The sequence below is a fragment of the Trichomycterus rosablanca genome, chromosome 11, assembly GCF_030014385.1.
Source record: "Trichomycterus rosablanca isolate fTriRos1 chromosome 11, fTriRos1.hap1, whole genome shotgun sequence".
Classification (NCBI taxonomy): domain Eukaryota; kingdom Metazoa; phylum Chordata; class Actinopteri; order Siluriformes; family Trichomycteridae; genus Trichomycterus; species Trichomycterus rosablanca.
This window is the reverse complement of record NC_085998.1, coordinates 5,879,133-5,904,738: the sequence shown is the minus strand read 5'-3', so window position 1 is coordinate 5,904,738 and position 25,606 is coordinate 5,879,133. Positions and strand designations below refer to the sequence as shown.

Below are 25,606 nucleotides of genomic sequence, written 5' to 3'. Positions count from 1 at the left end.
TATTAGTGCTATTTCTATGTAAATAAAATTATTTCTGACACGGAGTTTCTTTAGGTTTTATTTTAAAATTCAGCGTCACTGTAAAACTGCATTTTTATTTGGATTTATTAAAATGAGAAGTTTGATACTTCAGCTGTTAATTATAAAATATTTATATAAAATAATAAAATATAATCATTATAATAATGCTGTTGATAATATTTATAATAATAATATACATTAGAGCAGAATTACTCCACTTATTTTAATCCAGTTTTAAGTTTTTATTTTATTTTGAAAGTAATTCAAGATAATTAATAAAAACATGAAGATCAGATTCTGTTCTATATGTTAGTTATTAAGAATCAAACAAAAAATGTGTAACATTTAAAGTATTTTCTTTTACATTAACAGTAACAATCCAAAAATACTGATGATATTTAACAGAAATAAAATATAATTGAGCAGAACTGAGTTTCATCACAGCGCTGAGCAAACAAAAACAAAACAACAAACTGTGATTTACAGCAGTGAGTAAAAGCAGTGAATACAATTATAAAGTGTTTGAGCTTCAGAGATTCACTCAGAGTTAAACAGGATCATTAACAAATCAGTCAATATTGTGGTATATAAAAAATGAATTCTAATAAAGATTTTATAATGAACAGTGGTGAATAAAGAAACGTTTATTAAACTAAAATAAAACTAAAAAAAAAACCAAGAAAAACAAAAACAAGAAAATCAGCGGCTTGAAGATTCAGCAGTTTAATGCGACATGATAATTAATTCTGTTATTCTAACATCCTCTTACATCCTGTATAACGGCTCTCATTCATCTCACCAAACTAATCTCACCTCAATTAAATGTAGTGGAATAAATAAAAAAAACAGATAAAAATCTTAAGTCTACTTAAGATAAAAAACCTCAAGTAGAAAAAAATGAATAAAGAGAAATCAGAAATAAAGAGAAACATTTAAGCTTATTATTATGTAGCAAAAATATATATGTGAAAAATAAACAGTATAAAGATACAGAAATTAAAGAGAAAATAAAAAAGAAAGAAAGAAAGAAAAAGCTCTTCTATTAAATTAACTGTAAAGTAAAAGGAAGAAATAATAATGAATTAATAAAGGAATAAAAGGAAAAAGTGGAAACTGAAGTTAGAATGAGCTTAACACACAAAAAAGGCTGAGTGGGCGCGTCCAACTACATATCAATAATGCTACACATGTACATCAGCCAATCAGAAGCTGGTTTCATTCAGATTCGGTTTAGGACTGGTTGGTGGAGGTGGGGAGGCCGGGCTTTCAGGTTTAGGCCCTACTTCAGGGGGCGTGGCTTCACAGATGGGTGAGGCCGGACCTCGTCTCGGAGACGTCGGTGTCTGAGATCTGATAGGACTGGGACTGGGTGAGGGGATGTGGCTTGGGGCACAGGGGGCGGGTCTTCTGGATGACGATGATGATAAATGAGGCCTGATGCCGAGTCGAGCGTCCGGTCCTGCCATGTCCGAAAATTTGGCGCGTTCCTGGCAACGTTCGACAAAACTGCCCCTCCGAGGGGCAAACATGCCCTCCCTGTCCCTCTCTCGCTCCTGGTGTCGCTCTCTCTCGTAATGCCTGTCCCTCTCGCGCTCCTGGTGTCGCTCTCTCTCTCTCTCATAATGCCTGTCCCTCTCGCGCTCTCTGTCCCGGTCGCTGGCAGTGCTGGTGAGAGAGCTCATGCTGAGCCCGAGCTGAGGTGGAAGTTCTCGCGTCCTCATGAATGAGTGAGGAGGACGTGGAAGAGTGAAACCACGACCAGAAGATCCACCGACACGACCGCCCTCACTGAACTGGGACTGCAAACTACAGGAGAGAGAGAGAGAGAAAGGGAGAGAGAAGAGGGGGAGAGAGAGAGGGAGGGGGAGAGAGAGAAGAGTGAGAGACTTTTAAGATGACATTTATTTTATCGAACAGAATAGAAAGCTTTTATTCATCATATATACATATACACTGAGCACAGCGTCAGCCATTGTACGGTGGCCCTGGAGAAGAGAGGGTTAAGGGCCTTGCTCAAGGGACCAACAGTGGCTGCATGGCATCATCGTCATGATCTAAAAATGGGTCCTTGGTGAGAGAGTAGAGATCTACTTACTCAAAACTACAGGTACTATGAACAGGCAATCCACATACCAGCATGTTTTTGAAGGGTGCAAAAAGCCCAAAGTGTGTGTGTGTATTGTGTGTATGTATATATATATATATAGATATAGATATATGTGTGTGTGTGTGTGTGTGTGTGTGTGTGTGTGTGTGTGTGTGTATACCTGGAGGTAGAATTGCGTGAGGAGTGTGTGTGTGTGTGTGTGTGTGTGTACCTGGAGGTAGAATTGCGTGAGGAGTGTGTGTGTGTGTGTGTGTGTGTGTGTACCTGGAGGTAGAATTGCGTGAGGAGTGTGTGTGTGTATTGTGTGTATGTGTATATATATATATATATATATATATATATATATATATATATATATATATATATATATATATATAGATATAGATATGTGTGTGTGTGTGTGTGTGTGTGTACCTGGAGGTAGAATTGCGTGAGGAGTGTGTGTGTGTACCTGGAGGTAGAATTGCGTGAGGAGTGTGTGTGTGTGTGTGTGTGTGTGTGTGTACCTGGAGGTAGAATTGCGTGAGGAGTGTGTGTGTGTGTGTGTGTGTGTGTATGTATGTATATATACAGGGGTTGGACAAAATAACTGAAACACCTGGTTTTAGACCACAATAATTTATTAGTATGGTGTAGGGCCTCCTTTTGCGGCCAATACAGCGTCAATTCGTCTTGGAAATGACATATACAAGTCCTGCACAGTGGTCAGAGGGATTTTAAGCCATTCTTCTTGCAGGATAGTGGCCAGGTCACTACGTGATGCTGGTGGAGGAAAACGTTTCCTGACTCGCTTCTCCAAAACACCCCAAAGTGGCTCAATAATATTTAGATCTGGTGACTGTGCAGGCCATGGGAGATGTTCAACTTCACTTTCATGTTCATCAAACCAATCTTTCACCAGTCTTGCTGTGTGTATTGGTGCATTGTCATCCTGATACACGGCACCGCCATTGGATGCACATGGTCCTCCAGAATGGTTCGGTAGTCCTTGGCAGTGACGCGCCCATCTAGCACAAGTATTGGGCCAAGGGAATGCCATGATATGGCAGCCCAAACCATCACTGATCCACCCCCATGCTTCACTCTGGGCATGCAACAGTCTGGGTGGTACGCTTCTTTGGGGCTTCTCCACACCGTAACTCTCCCGGATGTGGGGAAAACAGTAAAGGTGGACTCATCAGAGAACAATACATGTTTCACATTGTCCACAGCCCAAGATTTGCGCTCCTTGCACCATTGAAACCGACGTTTGGCATTGGCACGAGTGACCAAAGGTTTGGCTATAGCAGCCCGGCCGTGTATATTGACCCTGTGGAGCTCCCGACGGACAGTTCTGGTGGAAACAGGAGAGTTGAGGTGCACATTTAATTCTGCCGTGATTTGGGCAGCCGTGGTTTTATGTTTTTTGGATACAATCCGGGTTAGCACACGAACATCCCTTTCAGACAGCTTCCTCTTGCGTCCACAGTTAATCCTGTTGGATGTGGTTTGTCCTTCTTGGTGGTATGCTGACATTACCCTGGATACCGTGGCTCTTGATACATCACAAAGACTTGCTGTCTTGGTCACAGATGCGCCAGCAAGACGTGCACCAACAATTTGTCCTCTTTTGAACTCTGGTATGTCACCCATAATGTTGTGTGCATTGCAATATTTTGAGCAAAACTGTGCTCTTACCCTGCTAATTGAACCTTCACACTCTGCTCTTACTGGTGCAATGTGCAATTAATGAAGATTGGCCACCAGACTGGTCCAATTTAGCCATGAAACCTACCACACTAAAATGACAGGTGTTTCAGTTATTTTGTCCAACCCCTGTATATATATATATATATATATATATATATATATATATATATATATATATATATATATATATATATATACAGTGTATCACAAAAGTGAGTACACCCCTCACATTTCTGCAAATATTTCATTATATCTTTTCATGGGACAACACTATAGACATGAAACTTGGATATAACTTAGAGTAGTCAGTGTACAGCTTGTATAGCAGTGTAGATCTACTGTCTTCTGAAAATAACTCAACACACAGCCATTAATGTCTAAATAGCTGGCAACATAAGTGAGTACACCCCACAGTGAACATGTCCAAATTGTGCCCAAATGTGTCGTTGTTCCTCCCTGGTGTCATGTGTCAAGGTCCCAGGTGTAAATGAAGAGCAGGGCTGTTAAATTTGGTGTTTTGGGTACAATTCTCTCATACTGGCCACTGGATATTCAACATGGCACCTCATGGCAAAGAACTCTCTGAGGATGTGAGAAATAGAATTGTTGCTCTCCACAAAGATGGCCTGGGCTATAAGAAGATTGCTAACACCCTGAAACTGAGCTACAGCATGGTGGCCAAGGTCATACAGCGGTTTTCCAGGACAGGTTCCACTCGGAACAGGCTTCGCCAGGGTCGACCAAAGAAGTTGAGTCCACGTGTTCAGCATCATATCCAGAGGTTGGCTTTAAAAAATAGACACATGAGTGCTGCCAGCATTGCTGCAGAGGTTGAAGACGTGGGAGGTCAGCCTGTCAGTGCTCAGACCATACGCCGCACACTGCATCAACTCGGTCTGCATGGTCGTCATCCCAGAAGGAAGCTGACGCACAAGAAAGCCAGCAAACAGTTTGCTGAAGACAAGCAGTCCAAGAACATGGATTACTGGAATGTCCTGTGGTCTGACGAGACCAAGATAAACTTGTTTGGCTCAGATGGTGTCCAGCATGTGTGGCGGCGCCCTGGTGAGAAGTACCAAGACAACTGTATCTTGCCTACAGTCAAGCATGGTGGTGGTAGCATCATGGTCTTGGGCTGCATGAGTGTTGCTGGCAATGGGGAGCTGCAGTTCATTGAGGGAAACATAAATTCCAACATGTACTGTGACATGAAACAGAGCATGATCCCCTCCCTTCGAAAACTGGGCCTCATGGCAGTTTTCCAACAGGATAACGACCCCAAACACAACCTCCAAGATGACAACTGCCTTGCTGAGGAAGCTGAAGGTAAAGGTGATGGACTAAACCCAATTGAGCACCTGTGGCGCATCCTCAAGTGGAAGGTGGAGGAGTTCAAGGTGTCTAACATCCACCAGCTCCGTGATGTCATCATGGAGGAGTAAAAGAGGATTCCAGTAGCAACCTGTGCAGCTCTGGTGAATTCCATGCCCAGGAGGGTTAAGTCAGTGCTGGATAATAATGGTGGTCACACAAAATATTGACACTTTGGGCACAATTTGGACATGTTCACTGTGGGGTGTACTCACTTATGTTGCCAGCCATTTAGACATTAATGGCTGTGTGTTGAGTTATTTTCAGAAGACAGTAAATCTACACTGCTATACAAGTTGTACACTGACTACTCTAAGTTATATCCAAGTTTTATTTCTATAGTGTTGTCCCATGAAAAGATATAATGAAATATTTGCAGAAATGTGAGGGGTGTACTCACTTTTGTGATATACTGTATATAGATAGATATAGATATACAGTGTATCACAAAAGTGAGTACACCCCTCACATTTCTGCAAATATTTCATTATATCTTTTCATGGGACAACACTATAGACATGAAACTTGGATATAACTTAGAGTAGTCAGTGTACAGCTTGTATAGCAGTGTAGATTTACTGTCTTCTGAAAATAACTCAACACACAGCCATTAATGTCTAAATAGCTGGCAACATAAATGAGTACACCCCACAGTGAACATGTCCAAATTGTGCCCAAATGTGTCGTTGTCCCTCCCTGGTGTCATGTGTCAAGGTCCCAGGTGTAAATGGGGAGCAGGGCTGTTAAATTTGGTGTTTTGGGTACAATTCTCTCATACTGGCCACTGGATATTCAACATGGCACCTCATGGCAAAGAACTTTCTGAGGATGTGAGAAATAGAATTGTTGCTCTCCACAAAGATGGCCTGGGCTATAAGAAGATTGCTAACACCCTGAAACTGAGCTACAGCATGGTGGCCAAGGTCATACAACGGTTTTCCAGGACAGGTTCCACTCGGAACAGGCTTTGCCAGGGTCGACCAAAGAAGTTGAGTCCACGTGTTCGGCGTCATATCCAGAGGTTGGCTTTAAAAAATAGACACATGAGTGCTGCCAGCATTGCTGCAGAGGTTGAAGACGTGGGAGGTCAGCCTGTCAGTGCTCAGACCATACGCCGCACACTGCATCAACTCGGTCTGCATGGTCGTCATCCCAGAAGGAAGCTGACGCACAAGAAAGCCCGCAAACAGTTTGCTGAAAACAAGCAGTCCAAGAACATGGATTACTGGAATGCCCTGTGGTCTGACGAGCCAAGATAAACTTGTTTGGCTCAGATGGTGTCCAGCATGTGTGGCGGCGCCCTGGTGAGAAGTACCAAGACAACTGTATCTTGTCTACAGTCAAGCATGGTGGTGGTAGCATCATGGTCTTGGGCTGCATGAGTGTTGCTGGCACTGGGGAGCTGCAGTTCATTGAGGGAAACATGAATTCCAACATGTACTGTGACATTCTGAAACAGAGCATGATCCCCTTACTTCGAAAACTGGGCCTCATGGCAGTTTTCCAACAGGATAACGACCCCAAACACAACCTCCAAGATGACAACTGCCTTGCTGAGGAAGCTGAAGGTAAAGGTGATGGACTGAACCCAATTGAGCACCTGTGGCGCATCCTCAAGTGGAAGGTGGAGGAGTTCAAGGTGTTTAACATCCACCAGCTCCGTGATGTCATCATGGAGGAGTGGAAGAGGATTCCAGTAGCAACCTGTGCAGCTCTGGTGAATTCCATGCCCAGGAGGGTTAAGGCAGTGCTGGATAATAATGGTGGTCACACAAAATATTGACACTTTGGGCACAATTTGGACATGTTCACTGTGGGGTGTACTCACTTATGTTGCCAGCCATTTAGACATTAATGGCTGTGTGTTGAGTTATTTTCAGAAGACAGTAAATCTACACTGCTATACAAGTTGTACACTGACTACTCTAAGTTATATCCAAGTTTTATTTCTATAGTGTTGTCCCATGAAAAGATATAATAAAATATTTGCAGAAATGTGAGGGGTGTACTCACTTTTGTGATACACTGTAGATATAGATATATGTGTGTGTGTGTGTGTGTACCTGGAGGTAGAATTGCGTGAGGAGTGTGTGTGTGTGTGTGTGTGTGTGTGTGTGTGTGTGTGTGTGTGTGTGTGTGTACCTGGAGGTAGAATTGCGTGAGGAGTGTGTGTGTGTATTGTGTGTATGTATATACAGTGTATCACAAAAGTGAGTACACCCCTCACATTTCTGCAGATATTTAAGTATATCTTTTCATGGGACAACACTGACAAAATGACACTTTGACACAATGAAAAGTAGTCTGTGTGCAGCTTATATAACAGTGTAAAATTATTCTTCCCTCAAAATAACTCAATATACAGCCATTAATGTCTAAACCACCGGCAACAAAAGTGAGTACACCCCTTAGTGAAAGTTCCTGAAGTGTCAATATTTTGTGTGGCCACCATTATTTCCCAGAACTGCCTTAACTCTCCTGGGCATGGAGTTTACCAGAGCTTCACAGGTTGCCACTGGAATGCTTTTCCACTCCTCCATGACGACATCACGGAGCTGGCGGATATTCGAGACTTTGCGCTCCTCCACCTTCCGCTTGAGGATGCCCCAAAGATGTTCTATTGGGTTTAGGTCTGGAGACATGCTTGGCCAGTCCATCACCTTTACCCTCAGCCTCTTCAATAAAGCAGTGGTCGTCTTAGAGGTGTGTTTGGGGTCATTATCATGCTGGAACACTGCCCTGCGACCCAGTTTCCGGAGGGAGGGGATCATGCTCTGCTTCAGTATTTCACAGTACATATTGGAGTTCATGTGTCCCTCAATGAAATGTAACTCCCCAACACCTGCTGCACTCATGCAGCCCCAGACCATGGCATTCCCACCACCATGCTTGACTGTAGGCATGACACACTTATCTTTGTACTCCTCACCTGATTGCCGCCACACATGCTTGAGACCATCTGAACCAAACAAATTAATCTTGGTCTCATCAGACCATAGGACATGGTTCCAGTAATCCATGTCCTTTGTTGACATGTCTTCAGCAAACTGTTTGCGGGCTTTCTTGTGTAGAGACTTCAGAAGAGGCTTCCTTCTGGGGTGACAGCCATGCAGACCAATTTGATGTAGTGTGCGGCGTATGGTCTGAGCACTGACAGGCTGACCGCCCACCTTTTCAATCTCTGCAGCAATGCTGACAGCACTCCTGCGCCTATCTTTCAAAGACAGCAGTTGGATGTGACGCTGAGCACGTGCACTTAGCTTCTTTGGACGACCAACGCGAGGTCTGTTCTGAGTGGACCCTGCTCTTTTAAAACGCTGGATGATCTTGGCCACTGTGCTGCAGCTCAGTTTCAGGGTGTTGGCAATCTTCTTGTAGCCTTGGCCATCTTCATGTAGCGCAACAATTCGTCTTTTAAGATCCTCAGAGAGTTCTTTGCCATGAGGTGCCATGTTGGAACTTTCAGTGACCAGTATGAGAGAGTGTGAGAGCTGTACTACTAAATTGAACACACCTGCTCCCTATGCACACCTGAGACCTAGTAACACTAACAAATCACATCACATTTTGGAGGGAAAATGACAAGCAGTGCTCAATTTGGACATTTAGGGGTGTAGTCTCTTAGGGGTGTACTCACTTTTGTTGCCGGTGGTTTAGACATTAATGGCTGTATATTGAGTTATTTTGAGGGAAGAATAAATTTATACTGTTATATAAGCTGCACACAGACTACTTTTCATTGTGTCAGTGTCATTTTGTCAGTGTTGTCCCATGAAAAGATATACTTAAATATCTGCAGAAATGTGAGGGGTGTACTCACTTTTGTGATACACTGTATATATATATAGATATAGATATAGATATATGTGTGTGTGTGTGTGTGTGTGTGTGTGTACCTTCAGGTAGAATTGCGTGAGGAGTGTGTGTGTGTGTGTGTGTACCTGGAGGTAGAATTGCGTGAGGTGTGTGTGTGTGTGTGTGTGTGTGTGTACCTGGAGGTAGAATTGCGTGAGGTGTGTGTGTGTGTGTGTGTGTGTGTGTGTGTGTGTGTGTGTACCTGGAGGTAGAATTGCGTGAGGTGTGTGTGTGTGTGTGTGTGTGTGTGTGTACCTGGAGGTAGAATTGCGTGAGGTGTGTGTGTGTGTGTGTGTGTGTGTGTACCTGGAGGTAGAATTGCGTGAGGTGTGTGTGTGTGTGTGTGTGTGTGTGTGTGTGTGTACCTGGAGGTAGAATTGCGTGAGGTGTGTGTGTGTGTGTGTGTGTGTGTACCTGGAGGTAGAATTGCGTGAGGTGTGTGTGTGTGTGTGTGTGTGTGTGTGTGTGTGTGTGTGTACCTGGAGGTAGAATTGCGTGAGGTGTGTGTGTGTGTGTGTGTGTGTGTGTGTGTGTGTGTGTGTACCTGGAGGTAGAATTGCGTGAGGTGTGTGTGTGTGTGTGTGTGTGTGTGTGTACCTGGAGGTAGAATTGCGTGAGGAGTGTGTGAGTGATGCTGCCGGACTCATATCTGGTGTTCTGGTCAGCGCCAGGTCACACTGCTCCAACAACTCCAACAGCTCCTCTTCTGTAGGACCTCCTAAAGCTGCACACACACACACACACACACACACACACACACACACACACACACAAATTAGAATCTCAGCATCCGGTGTATAAGACAAAATAATTATGAGTAATAATGAAATTATAATAAAGTTTAAATAAATAAAGTTCTTGAACCTTTGATGTCCACTTTGGAGGCGATCTCCATGGCTGTGGTGAGGTCCCACATCTGGATGCTCCCGTTGCCATGGCCACTGAACAGGAAGCGGCGTGGCCGGGACCCGATGCGACTCGAACCCTCACACTCATGAACCACGAATGCTGTGATGGGAGTTCCATCCACCGAGCGTACCTCACACACCCTGAGAAAACGCACACATACAAAAACGCAAACCATTATTAATTATTACAACTTATGAGCAAATACACAAACCATGCACCAAGAAAAGGTACCTGGAACAGTGGTCTCAAGCCAAGGTCTGAAAAAACCCTCAGACCGTCAACATATAATTTACAGTTACACATAATCAACATATTAACGGCCGTGCATTCGAAATAGGTTGTCCAACTATTTATATTTATTTATTAGTATTTTGACGTCATGTTTAACACTTTGGTTACATTGATGACAGGACGGTAGTTATTCGTTACACAAGATTCATCAGTTCACTTTTTTTATGTCAAACACAGTCATGGACAATTTAGTATCTCTAATTTATCTCACTTGCACGTCTTTGGACTGTGGGAGGAAACCGGAGCTCCCGGAGGAAACCCACACAGACACGGGGAGAACATGCAAACTCCACACAGAAAGGACCCAGACCGCCCCACCTGGGGATCGAACCCAGGACCTTCTTGCTGTGAGGCGACACTGCTACCCACCGAGCCACCGTGCCGACCGGATGCCCAACTAGCTCATGGTCAGATGTCCACATATAGACTGACTGAATTAATTATGCAACGTTAATGACCCACCTCTTGCCGTTAGATGAAAGTCGGACGTAGAGTTTATCGGTGTCTGGAACCACACGCTGGATGAAGACCTGCTGCTCATCTCTCTCTCCATACGGACCTGAGAAACATCTCACCATAAGAGCAGAGCAGCAACATGCTGGTGCTTTAAGGCTCTACCATCAAAACCTAATTCATGAAGCTTCTGATTGTTCTGACCTCGCTTCCAGAGACAGACTGTAGAAAATGACTAGAACAGATCTAGATGCACCTAGATGTTTCCACTTCCCAATCATAGCAATAAAAGCATCTGAATGTGTTGAATCCACACATCCACATTCAATGTAGGAGGAACGTCTCAGTGCTGCTTACCGATCTCAGTTCCAGCGCTGCAGCCTGCATGGCCATCAATATCGTCCAATGAGAGGATCTTGAAGGAGCTGAGGGGGGTGGAGCCTGGCTGAGTGGAGATCATGCCTCTGAAGCGTGTGACCGTCCAGGTGCGAACGTGGTTATTATCTGCACACACTACACACACATACACACACCTCGTAACACCCTCATGCACAGTTATGGCTTCCTGTTTTATAAACACATTGTTTTTTAACTGTTCCACCTACGACAGTGTGTTCCTTACAAAGAAGCCAGTACATTTAGAAATCCCAACAACACTGTTGCACCTGCTACACTTACACATACACAGAACACACACCCAAACATTATCTGGTCAGTGGGAGTCCTATTGAGGTTTCTCTCAACTAATGAATAATGTATAGAGCAACAGATCAGTAATTGTACACCCATAAAGTTAATCTGTATGGTGCAGCTCATAAAATAACCACTGAATGTAGGTAGCAGACAGGTGTTCCTAATAAAGTGCTCAGTGAGTGTATGTTCTGTAGAAAGCTGCTAGAACTTCCACTCTGTGTGTGTGTGTGTGTGTGTATGTGCAGGGTTGTGTGTATATAAGTGTGTGTAGGTGTGTACAGCTGTGTGTAGGTGTATATAAGTGTGTGTGTATGTGCAGGGTTGTGTGTATATACAGTAAGTGTGTGTAGGTGTGTACAGCTGTGTGTAGGAGTATATAAGTGTGTGTGTGTATATAAGTGTGTGTGTGTGTACGTAGAGTTGTATATACTGTAAATATATATACTGTATATGTGTAGGTGTATAAGTGAGTGTGTATGTAGAGTTGTGTATATCCGTATATATATATACTGTATATATACAGTGTATCACAAAAGTGAGTACACCCCTCACATTTCTGCAGATATTTAAGTATATCTTTTCATGGGACAACACTGACAAAATGACACTTTGACACAATGAAAAGTAGTCTGTGTGCAGCTTATATAACAGTGTAAATTTATTCTTCCCTCAAAATAACTCAATATACAGCCATTAATGTCTAAACCACCGACAACAAAAGTGAGTACACCCCTTAGTGAAAGTTCCTGAAGTGTCAATATTTTGTGTGGCCACCATTATTTCCCAGAACTGCCTTAACTCTCCTGGGCATGGAGTTTACCAGAGCTTCACAGGTTGCCACTGGAATGCTTTTCCACTCCTCCATGACGACATCACGGAGCTGGCGGATATTCGAGACTTTGCGCTCCTCCACCTTCCGCTTGAGGATGCCCCAAAGATGTTCTATTGGGTTTAGGTCTGGAGACATGCTTGGCCAGTCCATCACCTTTACCCTCAGCCTCTTCAATAAAGCAGTGGTCGTCTTAGAGGTGTGTTTGGGGTCATTATCATGCTGGAACACTGCCCTGCGACTCAGTTTTCGGAGGGAGGGGATCATGCTCTGCTTCAGTATTTCACAGTACATATTGGAGTTCATGTGTCCCTCAATGAAATGTAACTCCCCAACACCTGCTGCACTCATGCAGCCCCAGACCATGGCATTCCCACCACCATGCTTGACTGTAGGCATGACACACTTATCTTTGTACTCCTCACCTGATTGCCGCCACACATGCTTGAGACCATCTAAACCAAACAAATTAATCTTGGTCTCATCAGACCATAGGACATGGTTCCAGTAATCCATGTCCTTTGTTGACATGTCTTCAGCAAACTGTTTGCAGGCTTTCTTGTGTAGAGACTTCAGAAGAGGCTTCCTTCTGGGGTGACAGCCATGCAGACCAATTTGATGTAGTGTGCGGCGTATGGTCTGAGCACTGACAGGCTGACCCCCCACCTTTTCAATCTCTGCAGCAATGCTGACAGCACTCTTGCGCCTATCTTTCAAAGACAGCAGTTGGATGTGACGCTGAGCACGTGCACTCAGCTTCTTTGGACGACCAACGCGAGGTCTGTTCTGAGTGGACCCTGCTCTTTTAAAACGCTGGATGATCTTGGCCACTGTGCTGCAGCTCTGTTTCAGGGTGTTGGCCATCTTCATGTAGCGCAACAATTCGTCTTTTAAGATCCTCAGAGAGTTCTTTGCCATGAGGTGCCATGTTGGAACTTTCAGTGACCAGTATGAGAGAGTGTGAGAGCTGTACTACTAAATTGAACACACCTGCTCCCTATGCACACCTGAGACCTAGTAACACTAACGAGTCACATGACATTTTGGAGGGAAAATGACAAGCAGTGCTCAATTTGGACATTTAGGGGTGTAGTCTCTTAGGGGTGTACTCACTTTTGTTGCCAGTGGTTTAGACATTAATGGCTGTATATTGAGTTATTTTGAGGGAAGAATAAATTTACACTGTTATATAAGCTGCACACAGACTACTTTTCATTGTGTCAAAGTGTCATTTTGTCAGTGTTGTCCCATGAAAAGATATACTTAAATATCTGCAGAAATGTGAGGGGTGTACTCACTTTTGTGATACACTGTATATATACATATATATATATATATATAAAATGACACTTTGACACAATGAAAAGTAGTCTGTGTGCAGCTTATATAACAGTGTAAATTTATTCTTCCCTCAAAATAACTCAATATACAGCCATTAATGTCTAAACCACCGGCAACAAAAGTGAGTACACCCCTAAGAGACTACACCCCTAAATGTCCAAATTGAGCACTGCTTGTCATTTTCCCTCCAAAATGTCATGTGACTCGTTAGTGTTACTAGGTCTCAGGTGTGCATAGGGAGCAGGTGTGTTCAATTTAGTAGTACAGCTCTCACACTCTCTCATACTGGTCACTGAAAGTTCCAACATGGCACCTCATGGCAAAGAACTCTCTGAGGATCTTAAAAGACGAATTGTTGCGCTACATGAAGATGGCCAAGGCTACATGAAGATTGCCAACACCCTGAAACTGAGCTGCAGCACAGTGGCCAAGATCATCCAGCGTTTTAAAAGAGCAGGGTCCACTCAGAACAGACCTCGCGTTGGTCGTCCAAAGAAGCTGAGTGCACGTGCTCAGCGTCACATCCAACTGCTGTCTTTGAAAGATAGGCGCAGGAGTGCTGTCAGCATTGCTGCAGAGATTGAAAAGGTGGGGGGTCAGCCTGTCAGTGCTCAGACCATACGCCGCACACTACATCAAATTGGTCTGCATGGCTGTCACCCCAGAAGGAAGCCTCTTCTGAAGTCTCTACACAAGAAAGCCCGCAAACAGTTTGCTGAAGACATGTCAACAAAGGACATGGATTACTGGAACCATGTCCTATGGTCTGATGAGACCAAGATTAATTTGTTTGGTTCAGATGGTCTCAAGCATGTGTGGCGGCAATCAGGTGAGGAGTACAAAGATAAGTGTGTCATGCCTACAGTCAAGCATGGTGGTGGGAATGCCATGGTCTGGGGCTGCATGAGTGCAGCAGGTGTTGGGGAGTTACATTTCATTGAGGGACACATGAACTCCAATATGTACTGTGAAATACTGAAGCAGAGCATGATCCCCTCCCTCCGGAAACTGGGTCGCAGGGCAGTGTTCCAGCATGATAATGACCCCAAACACACCTCTAAGACGACCACTGCTTTATTGAAGAGGCTGAGGGTAAAGGTGATGGACTGGCCAAGCATGTCTCCAGACCTAAACCCAATAGAACATCTTTGGGGCATCCTCAAGCGGAAGGTGGAGGAGCGCAAAGTCTCGAATATCCGCCAGCTCCGTGATGTCGTCATGGAGGAGTGGAAAAGCATTCCAGTGGCAACCTGTGAAGCGCTGGTAAACTCCATGCCCAGGAGAGTTAAGGCAGTTCTGGGAAATAATGGTGGCCACACAAAATATTGACACTTCAGAAACTTTCACTAAGGGGTGTACTCACTTTTGTTGCCGGTGGTTTAGACATTAATGGCTGTATATTGAGTTATTTTGAGGGAAGAATAAATTTACACTGTTATATAAGCTGCACACAGACTACTTTTCATTGTGTCAAAGGGTCATTTTGTCAGTGTTGTCCCATGAAAAGATATACTTAAATATCTGCAGAAATGTGAGGGGTGTACTCACTTTTGTGATACACTGTATATGTGTAGGTGTATATAAGAGTGTGTGTGTGTGTATGTAGAGTTGTATATATATATATGTGTAGGTGTGTACAGCTGTGTGTAGGTGTATATAAGTGTGTGTGTGTACCTGAGATCAGGTGTTTCTCTGACAGCATGATTTTGGTAACAGGACTGCGGTGAACACTGAAGGTTTGGAACAGTTGTGGTCCGGATCCCACCGTCTCCGGGTGCTGAACAATCACTCGCACGGTTCCTGAACTGGTACCATACGCAATCTCGATCCAGTTCCCACTGTCACCTGTAACACACACACACACACACATGGATTGGATCTGAATGTCTGACGCACACAGCAGACTGCTGCTTCCTAACTGTGGTTATAATGTTATAACATCAGTTATAACATTATAACATAATGTGTGTGTGTGGGGGGGGGGTGTATATAAGTGTGTGTGTGTTTGTATATAGGTCAGTGTAGGTGTGTACAGCTGTGTGTAGGTGTATATAGGTGTGTGTGTGTGTGTGTTGGGTGTGTATAAATGTGTGTGGAGAGGGTAGAGAAGGTGCGTAAAAGTGTGTGTGTGTGTGTCTTACTGGTTTTGGGGGTGAGATAGACGCTGAGTGCAGTAATGGCATCTTCAGTGGGATCTCTGTACAGCTCTGTCACCAGTAAATCATTATCCTTCATCCGCAACGGAAACTTCTGAACATCTGAAAACACACACACACACACACACACACTGAGTACAAGATGTGGGAATGGACAGAGCCAAGTCAGTCTTCGTTAGCACTGGCTACATTTCAATAACATAAAAGCTGTTTAATACGTTTTGAACAAGACAGTTTTGTTTTCCAGCTAAAGGCCAGATAAAGCGGACCGATGACATCACTGTGTCTGTAACTCCAGGACTCCACTCCCAGAAATCAATAGATGACCAGAGTTTGAGATTCAGACAAGCCTGGTCAGGCAAGATACATGCACGACTGGCGTTTCTGAAGCAGGAGAGACCGGCTATGAAACACCTCATGCTGCTCAACAGTGACTCCTAGTGTCTGACTGAGAGAACCAGTAAGAATCCACTGGTGTCCAAAGAAAATTAGAAGCATTTTAAAGGACAGAGCACAATCTTTCAAAGCTCTGATACTAAACAGCGTTAGTCTATATTAAAAATAGCCAATGTGACCCCGTAACACTGACCGATGTAGTAAATGGATCCGTTATTACAGCCGAGGATCAGGAAGGAACCGGCAGTGTCGTAACTGTTGATGGGAACCACGTCCTGATTCTGCACACAAATAAAGAAACACATTATAGAGATTATTTCAGAAGTGTAGCTGTCATCATTAAATCTGCTAAAAATCAATAACGTTGCCCCAAATGTATCTGTTTATAGTTCTGCCACTGCAGCCAAATAAAAGAACTTAAACAGAGGAGCTGGTAACTCTGTAAGAGAGAAACCGTGATAAATAGAAACACTTCCACCTGGAGCGAATTAACACCTAATTCCTAGTTCACACTACACGAACTTTGCCTTGATTTTCGCTCGCCGACTGGTCGGCGCTAGATTTGCCGGCTCGGGAGCAACTCTGCGTTCTTCTCGGTGATCGAAACTCGGCTCTCAATCGCTATATGTGAACTGCTCGACAACTCAATCTGGGCGGCGACTGAAGAGAGATATCTAGCTTGTCAAATATCTGGATCTGAGTTGCCCGACTGGCAATGAGTGCTACGTCAAACAGCCAATGAGAACGCAAGATACGGGGTGAGAGGAAACGCAGGAGAGAAATTGTAAAAAGGTGGGACAGGGGTGTAATATAGTTTATATCAGAATATATCAGCACACACACACACAAGTTTTACAGTATTTCTGATTTTATTGTTCTCTACAAAACATAACAACAACGTTACATTGCAAAAAATATTTATTAACCTCTATATTAATCACTATAAAACAATCCATGCTGTTCCTATTTTTCTTACTTGTCTTACGCTGCACATCAGCGCACAAACTTTGATCTCTCGCTACTTGTTGACGTGTATTTTTGGACGTGGTATCATTAAACCTCTCATCACATCTCGCGTTTGTTTTCGTGACAAAACGTAGTTTGGGAGACCAGAGAAGCTCGCCTGCGATTCCAGTTGGTGATAGATGGTTTAGTGTGAAACCCCCTATCGCCGATCAGTCGTGTAGTGTGAAAGCCACACTGACTTGAAAGACTCCCGATTACAAGAGATCCAGTCGTGTAGTGTGAACTGTACAGCGACCTGACGACCTGGAATGTAGTGTAGTGTGAACTTGGCATAACGAGGTGACGAAAGGGGACTGTCAGTTAGGAGGAACTGACACGTCAATCATCTGCACCTCGGTGTCCCCTCAGCTGACCGTATTAGGATAGAGAAAAGGACATGATTCCAGAACTGAGCGACGCCGCTGTTACAGTGTACTACATTACCACCCTTCCCCCAGGTGACTGCACTCTATATAATGCGGTAGAGAAACAGTAAACCAACCTGCCAGTGTTTGGTGACGGCGTTCCACACTCCCACTTTACCCGTGTGGCTCGTAGCGATGAGCTGATTCCCCACGAAGAACAGCGCCTCCACCGGTACATTGAGACTGAACACGCCTGCAAAACAAATCAGCACAAACGTTCAGTCCTGCAGAGAAAAACGGACCGTGTACAGTCCCCCTGAAAAGTGGACGCCTCCGGTTCCAATAAATCTGTCCATACTTAAATTTGTATTACATTACAGTTGAAGTAGTGTTGGATCTAAAGGACAGCATGAAATCTACTGTCCTACTATCGACTGTCCAGGTGCCCACGATTGGCTGTGTCTGAGGGCTGCAGCAACTGTGGCCTCTGCTGGCGGATCGTAATGACTCCATGAGAGATAATTAATTCACAGACTGATTCTCCATATGCGATACTACTCTCAGTGAGACTCTCCTGAAAAACAGGAGGTCAGAAGGGGCGCATGATAGTCTGTGGTCAGGGTGGGGGTCTGCAGTAGTGTAGGTCACAATCGGGGAACTGGATAGGACTAGAAACGTCTGAAATCCCACTGCTTTCTGCCAAGAAAGAGCTAATACGGAACATGCTAGCGCGCCTGCTGATAGCCACCAGCATCTTTCCAAGGTCGTCGCATAAAAACTTGTTGTGCAGCACAAAAGCTGGACCCCTGAGCAATGAAAGCTGGTCCGATGGGTCGTCTTTTATCTGACTTCCAACATCTGGTAAAAGAAAACTAAAGGATGTTTTTAACTCACAATGTTTTGCTAGATTTTTTCGAATATGTTAGAAGACGTTTTAAATAAAAAATAAAAATAAACGTACCGATCTCATTCCCGTTTCCATCAGCACAGACACCCCATAATATAATCTCGGTGCCTGACGCCACGGCAACCATCTTATCATTGTCTCCCAGTGATCCACCCATGACTTTAGCGTTTAAAGCAACTCGATCGATGATCCAGTCCAACCTGGGGCTGGAAAATACCTGCTGCCACCCCGTCGACTCCTTCACCCTAAAAGATCAGAGGGAAGAAAAAAGAGAGAAAAAGAAAACTGCATTATTTCCATGCTCATTTCTTTCTTGTTTTCTTAATTTACTGACAGGGTGAAGTTTTCACACAGTAGTGCTGCATGTTCACCTGTAACAGACCACAAACTGGGTGTAAGCAACAGCAATCCAGTTATGATGGCCACAGATGATCCGCACTATTCCAGGATCTGCACCCGGACCTGAAAAAAAAAATACATAGTGCACATCAGTCATCACCAGTCTGCTGTGGACCTGTCCCAAACCACACACTTTATTCACTACATTATGCACATCAGCCATCATCAGTTCGCTGTGGACCTGTCCCAAACCACACACTTTAATCACTACATAGTGCACATAAACACCATCACTAATGCATCTCCATGATCAGCAAAGACATGAGTATTCATTTATTGCATTATGGGAATTTTGTATCTATAGAGAAGAACCCCAGACCAGAGCAGAATGCAGGTATAGGTGTGTGATGTGTGGTACTTGTGTAGAATGCAACGATACCTGACACTTTCTCCTCAGTGGCGGTAGCTTTTGCCAGCATGCCCGCGTTACCCAGGTTGGGTGGCATGGTGTTACTGCGTCTGACAGTGGCTCTCTCCAGAGGAACAGCTCGACCCGCCATGAACTGAGATCCGGCGACGCTGTGTCTGTTCCTGCGCTTCACAGGATACACTGACACACACACACACACATTACTGATTGTCAGTTGTTTTAGCCTCTTGATATTGGTAAGGGTGTAGGTGGTGCCGTATTGATCATATGGCACCATTGCAATAATCACACCAGCACAACAATAATGTATAGATTGTATATTATCTGCTATACTTATAAACTCTATTTATTTTCAATTATTTAGCCACTGTAGTCACCTTTCATAACTTTATAACTTTTACTTATCTGGTCACTTCTGCACTTTAACTGTATTATATGTAAGTAATCTCTATCTTGCACTTCTGGTTAGATGCTATTGCATTTCATTGGCTCTGTACTTATACTCTGCACAATGACAATAAAGTTGAATCTAATCTAATCTAATCTAATATCAGTCAGAGCAGTAAGCAGTTCTGGTTCAGAATGACGTGTGCAGTGTGTGATATTTACCTGGAGGAGGCAGGTACCCGTTGAACAGCACGTTGCCACATGATGATCGATCTAATTCATCACACAGCTGCAGCTTCCGGACTGAGGAGAAAATCATACAACATTCCTCTCAGCTCATCAGTAATAAAAAAACATAGCCAAAAGTATGTGGACGCCTGAACATAAGCCTGTCGCATACATCCCATTCAAATGGATTTTAACTCCTGACTTTTCTGAGAAGGCTTTTCACACGATCATGGAGTGTGTCTGTGAGAATTTGTGCAAGTTTTGTTAAAAGAGAGTATGTAAGGTCAGGCAAGGATGTGACATGAAAAGGCAACTGACGTGTAGGAGTTAAGTTCAGGGCTCTAAAGTGCCTCCAGACCAAACTCATCAAACTAAACCAAGTCTTTATGCACATGGCTTTGGGCATAGACGCTCAGTAAAGATAGCTGAGTAGCCAAAAGCAACAGTGGCAGCAAAACCCCCCTAAATTATACAACCTTAAGAGAAACCTTAAGAGGAACCAGAATCAACAAGAACCTCCATCTTACCTGGAAGCCTGGAAGGAAAGGAGGACCGTCTTTTGCATGTTATTTCAATTATATCATTCATTTTTGACACCAGTTAGCAACGGATGTGGCTAAAACATCTAAAGTCACTAGTCAGAGGAGTGTCCACATAGTTTTGACCATGTGTTGTATTAAAAGGAGGGACCGTACTGCTATTTTTTAGTGTAGGAGACACACTAGTATAAAGGATGATTTTCTTCTTACCCAGTGGTGTGATTCCATAGAACTCGGCTTCATGCATCAGTAAATGTACATCTGTGAATCTACAAGAGGTTCACAAACTTATTACTCACATTTCATTCCATTCGATTTATATCGTAATATAATACATATATATGTAATATAATTACACATAGATTAGAAATAGAAATGAATACATGTGTAGGTCTGATCGAGTGGATCTGTTACTCATCATAATCTAATTCTATAAGAACTAGGGATGTAACGATGCACCATAAGGCAGTTAAAAATCGGTGCACATGTGCCACGATTTGAATCGGTAGATCATGTATAATGACTTAATACTCACACAGCAGAGGGCACTGGCGCTATTCACCTCGCCTGGTTGTCGGCACTACACAAAGTTGCCAGGTAGGGGATTTTCCAGCCAAATTTATTTATGTGAGGATACTTTCTTTCTTTGTATTATTCATTTATTTATTTAATGTGGGATTTGTTTTTAAATTTCATTTCAGTTTTTTTTTTTTTTTTTACACAAAAAGGGAAATGTGCAGCATTGTTTTGCATAGTTTGTACCTACCTCAGAAATAAAAGGGCATTTATTATTTAGGTTAATAAAAGATTTAATTTTATTTTTAAGAGAATAAAATTATTAAGAGAAATAATAAAAGGAATAAAAATTATTAAGAGAAATAATAAAAGGAAACTTTGTCATAATTTGAATTTCAGTTCATTTTGTTTTAAAAAATCTGGGAAAAAATCGTCTCGTGAATCGTATCGCATCGTGGGTGTATCGTTACATCCCTAATAAGAACCACAAAATAATTCTAGTTTATTTAATTAGGTGTTAATTGCTGTTCTGTGTAAAAGACTGTAAATGATCATAAGCTCAACATCCACTAATGAGCCAAAACATTAAAACCACAAAGGAAAATGTGCACAGCAACACCTATTCTGTAGGGCTGGTACATGTGACTCTAAGGGATCTAGTAGATCTCAGGCTGATGGTGGATCCTCATAGTTCACATACTGAATGCAGCAGATCTGATCAGTGTAAAGACTTGAGGGACTTTGATAAGGACCAGATTGTTATGACCAGTCGAATGACCAGACGACCAGACAAAGCACCATCAGTTGCTTTGAGACAATGTCCATTGTAGAAAGTGCTATATAAATAAATTTGACTTGACGACTGGGTGCCACAGGCAGACGTGGTGAGTACCCACCCACAGCGGTCTGAGGAGGGAAGACCTACCAACCACTGACAGGTTGATGGGTAGCCGAGACTCACTGATGAAGGCTGTGGCATCTGGTACAAGTTATCTACTATGAACTGCAGATGATTTGAATCCTGATGTTGAGGTGAATGTCCCAACACACAGTGCATCAAACCCCTCAGTGTACAGGGCTGCAACATCGCAGAAAGCATCTACAGTAGAAACGCATGCATCAGACCTGGACATCAGAGCAACAGAAGGTGGTGAACTGGTCAGATGAGTCCTATTTTCTCCTAGATCATGTGGACAAGATGCACCGGGATAAACTATAACATGATCCACCTGTGATAATGTCCTGGTACCAGATACCACAGGACTCTTTTAGATGTTGTGTTTCCACAGTATATTAGGTGTGTGTGATCCTGATGTTTTGGCTCATTGGTGTAGGTCACTGTCACACTTGGGGTGCCTCCCAAAAAATCACTGGAGAACCTGACGTAGCCTTCAAGTCTCTCAATTATAGGAAACAAACTGTTTTCTTAAATGCATTGTGGGTAGTAAGACCATTCCCTTAAACGCTGAGAAGAGTAAAGGTGTGATGTGTGATGTTACCTGGGATGCAGTTCCTTAGTGCGCAGGAAATTCAGAATGGATGCAAAAAGTGAGGGATCACGATCGATAAAAATCTAAAGAGAAGAAAAGACATCATCGTAATTTTATATAAACAGTGTTCTGTTCACAGTGTTTTCAGCTTATTTGAGGAAGACTTATTTAAAGACTTACGGCTCCCGTTTCATCCTTCAGGGTGGAAATTCGTCCACTTAATAAACTAAACAAACAAAAAGGTTTTTCATATCAGACAGAAATAAGAGGCTCAGTAGATTTACACTGTTCTTAATAATAATTACAAAACCAACCTTGAAAAGAAAGAGTCGGGAACCCAGGTCAGAGTCTGTCTCGACGTACTGAACCTGAAATGAGTTTTTATCATTAGAGCCAAAAAAATCAACCTCAACCTTCCTGCAGTTTATTTCAAAGATTTATGAGCAAGAAGAAACAGAGAAACTCTGAATTCTGTGTTTATAATGAAGCCAAATAATAAAACTATTATTATATTAACTGTAAATATATAACACTCTTCATTAGGGTTAATAATGTTTAACTGGGGCTAATATAATATAACTAATAAATATTATATTATATTATATTATAGATGTAGGGCAGTTGTAGCCTAGCGGTTAAGGTACTGGTCTAGTAAGCAGAAGGTTGCTGGTTCAAACCCCACCACTGCCAGGTTGCCACTGTTGGGCCCTTGAGCGAGGCCCTTAACACTCAATTGTTTAGACTGTATACAGTCCCAGTACTGTATGTTGCTTTGGATAAAGAGTTTTGCAAAACTTCTGCAAATTCAATCCACAATTCTGGATATTTTGGTGAACGTCAATCTTCACATTTATTTCAATTTTAGGTTTTATTTTTTCCCCAACATAGAATTAATAAAAATAAATACTGAAGTAGGTTTATTTTTAACCTGATGAGACTTAATGTATTTTAAAATATACAGTGTATCACAAAAGTGAGTACACCCCTCACATTTCTGCAGATATTTAAGTATATCTTTTCATGGGACAACACTGACAAAATGACACTTTGACACAATGAAAAGTAGTCTGTGTGCAGCTTATATAACAGTGTAAATTTATTCTTCCCTCAAAATAACTCAATATACAGCCATTAATGTCTAAACCACCGGCAACAAAAGTGAGTACACCCCTAAGAGACTACACCCCTAAATGTCCAAATTGAGCACTGCTTGTCATTTTCCCTCCAAAATGTCATGTGACTCGTTAGTGTTACTAGGTCTCAGGTGTGCATAGGGAGCAGGTGTGTTCAATTTAGTAGTACAGCTCTCACACTCTCTCATACTGGACACTGAAAGTTCCAACATGGCACCTCATGGCAAAGAACTCTCTGAGGATCTTAAAAGACGAATTGTTGCGCTACATGAAGATGGCCAAGGCTACAAGAAGATTGCCAACACCCTGAAACTGAGCTGCAGCACAGTGGCCAAGATCATCCAGCGTTTTAAAAGAGCAGGGTCCACTCAGAACAGACCTCGCGTTGGTCGTCCAAAGAAGCTGAGTGCACGTGCTCAGCGTCACATCCAACTGCTGTCTTTGAAAGATAGGCGGAGGAGTGCTGTCAGCATTGCTGCAGAGATTGAAAAGGTAAGGGGTCAGCCTGTCAGTGCTCAGACCATACGCCGCACACTACATCAAATTGGTCTGCATGGCTGTCACCCCAGAAGGAAGCCTCTTCTGAAGTCTCTACACAAGAAAGCCCGCAAACAGTTTGCTGAAGACATGTCAACAAAGGACATGGATTACTGGAACCATGTCCTATGGTCTGATGAGACCAAGAATAATTTGTTTGGTTCAGATGGTCTCAAGCATGTGTGGCGGCAATCAGGTGAGGAGTACAAAGATAAGTGTGTCATGCCTACAGTCAAGCATGGTGGTGGGAATGCCATGGTCTGGGGCTGCATGAGTGCAGCAGGTGTTGGGGAGTTACATTTCATTGAGGGACACATGAACTCCAATATGTACTGTGAAATACTGAAGCAGAGCATGATCCCCTCCCTCCGGAAACTGGGTCACAGGGCAGTGTTCCAGCATGATAATGACCCCAAACACACCTCTAAGACGACCACTGCTTTATTGAAGAGGCTGAGGGTAAAGGTGATGGACTGGCCAAGCATGTCTCCAGACCTAAACCCAATAGAACATCTTTGGGGCATCCTCAAGCGGAAGGTGGAGGAGCGCAAAGTCTCGAATATCCGCCAGCTCCGTGATGTCATCATGGAGGAGTGGAAAAGCATTCCAGTGGCAACCTGTGAAGCTCTGGTAAACTCCATGCCCAGGAGAGTTAAGGCAGTTCTGGGAAATAATGGTGGCCACACAAAATATTGACACTTCAGGAACTTTCACTAAGGGGTGTACTCACTTTTGTTGCCGGTGGTTTAGACATTAATGGCTGTATATTGAGTTATTTTGAGGGAAGAATAAATTTACACTGTTATATAAGCTGCACACAGACTACTTTTCATTGTGTCAAAGTGTCATTTTGTCAGTGTTGTCCCATGAAAAGATATACTTAAATATCTGCAGAAATGTGAGGGGTGTACTCACTTTTGTGATACACTGTATATAAAATTTAATCCTGGTGCAAAAACTTAACTGCATTAAACTGTAACGTGTGTTTTTAAATCAATACTGCAGAATATACCGAGCTAATGTTAAACAGACTAATTAAATAAAACACATAATTAAATAAAATAATAATAATAATATTAATAATAATAATGAAGGTTCTTTCTCACCTTTTCCCACCAACATTTAAATGAATGATTTCTCCAGCCGCTCGAGCCATCACAGCGTTCCGTTCACTTTAAATTCATATTAATAAAATAAACTTTAATTATAAAAATTTTATTAAATTAGATTTAAAGACAAAAACACACAAAGTGCTGCAGTCTAACAACACAGCTCCTCACTTCCGCTCTGAGTTCACATCTTCTTCTCCTTCTCTTCCCCTCCCTGTTCCGTACTGACACCCAGCGGCCGTTTAACGAAAGTGAACTGCAGGTTCTATCGTTAGTCTAGGACGGCGGATTAGGGCCACAGTAAATAATATTTATTTAAGTTTTGATTTCGAGAATAAAGTCGAAATATTATGAGAATAAAGTAGAAATATTATGGACAGAGAGTGAGCAGCCGTTCTAGGCTTGTTAGTTCAGAGAACTTTAACACTTTTGGACAATTTCAAGGTTAAATACTGGACACCATGCCCTTCTGTGCACTCATTTATCTACCTCTACAATAGATATGAACAA

General features: G+C 42.9%; 1 protein-coding gene across 1 annotated transcript; it reads right to left on the bottom strand.

Moving 5' to 3' along the window:
* Positions 1-254: 254 nt before the first annotated feature.
* shkbp1 (SH3KBP1 binding protein 1) lies at positions 255-25,154 on the bottom strand. Its single transcript, XM_063004398.1, has 18 exons — positions 25,094-25,154; positions 22,632-22,685; positions 22,498-22,543; positions 22,327-22,400; positions 20,522-20,580; positions 19,767-19,847; positions 19,167-19,337; positions 18,760-18,850; positions 18,443-18,633; positions 17,619-17,734; positions 16,305-16,392; positions 15,701-15,817; positions 15,234-15,404; positions 11,054-11,209; positions 10,706-10,802; positions 9,908-10,092; positions 9,641-9,767; positions 255-1,827 (listed from the first exon to the last, which is right to left on the bottom strand). Exons 1-18 carry the CDS (start codon positions 25,141-25,143, stop codon positions 1,224-1,226), a joined length of 2,478 nt encoding a protein of 825 aa, XP_062860468.1. The 5' UTR covers positions 25,144-25,154; the 3' UTR covers positions 255-1,223.
* Between the last annotated feature and the right edge of the window lie 452 nt (positions 25,155-25,606).

Excerpts from the sequence above, each read along its gene's own strand:
- shkbp1 (XM_063004398.1), bottom strand. The coding sequence starts at position 25,143 with ATGGCTCGAGCGGCTGGAGAAATCATTCATTTAAATGTTGGTGGGAAA. Across the intron at positions 19,848-20,521 it reads CTATGGAATCACACCACTGG|TCCGGAAGCTGCAGCTGTGT; the intron begins GTAAGAAGAAAA and ends TTTTCTCCTCAG. Across the intron at positions 11,210-15,233 it reads AGAGAAACACCTGATCTCAG|TGTGTGCAGATAATAACCAC; the intron begins GTACACACACAC and ends ATGTGTGTGTAG.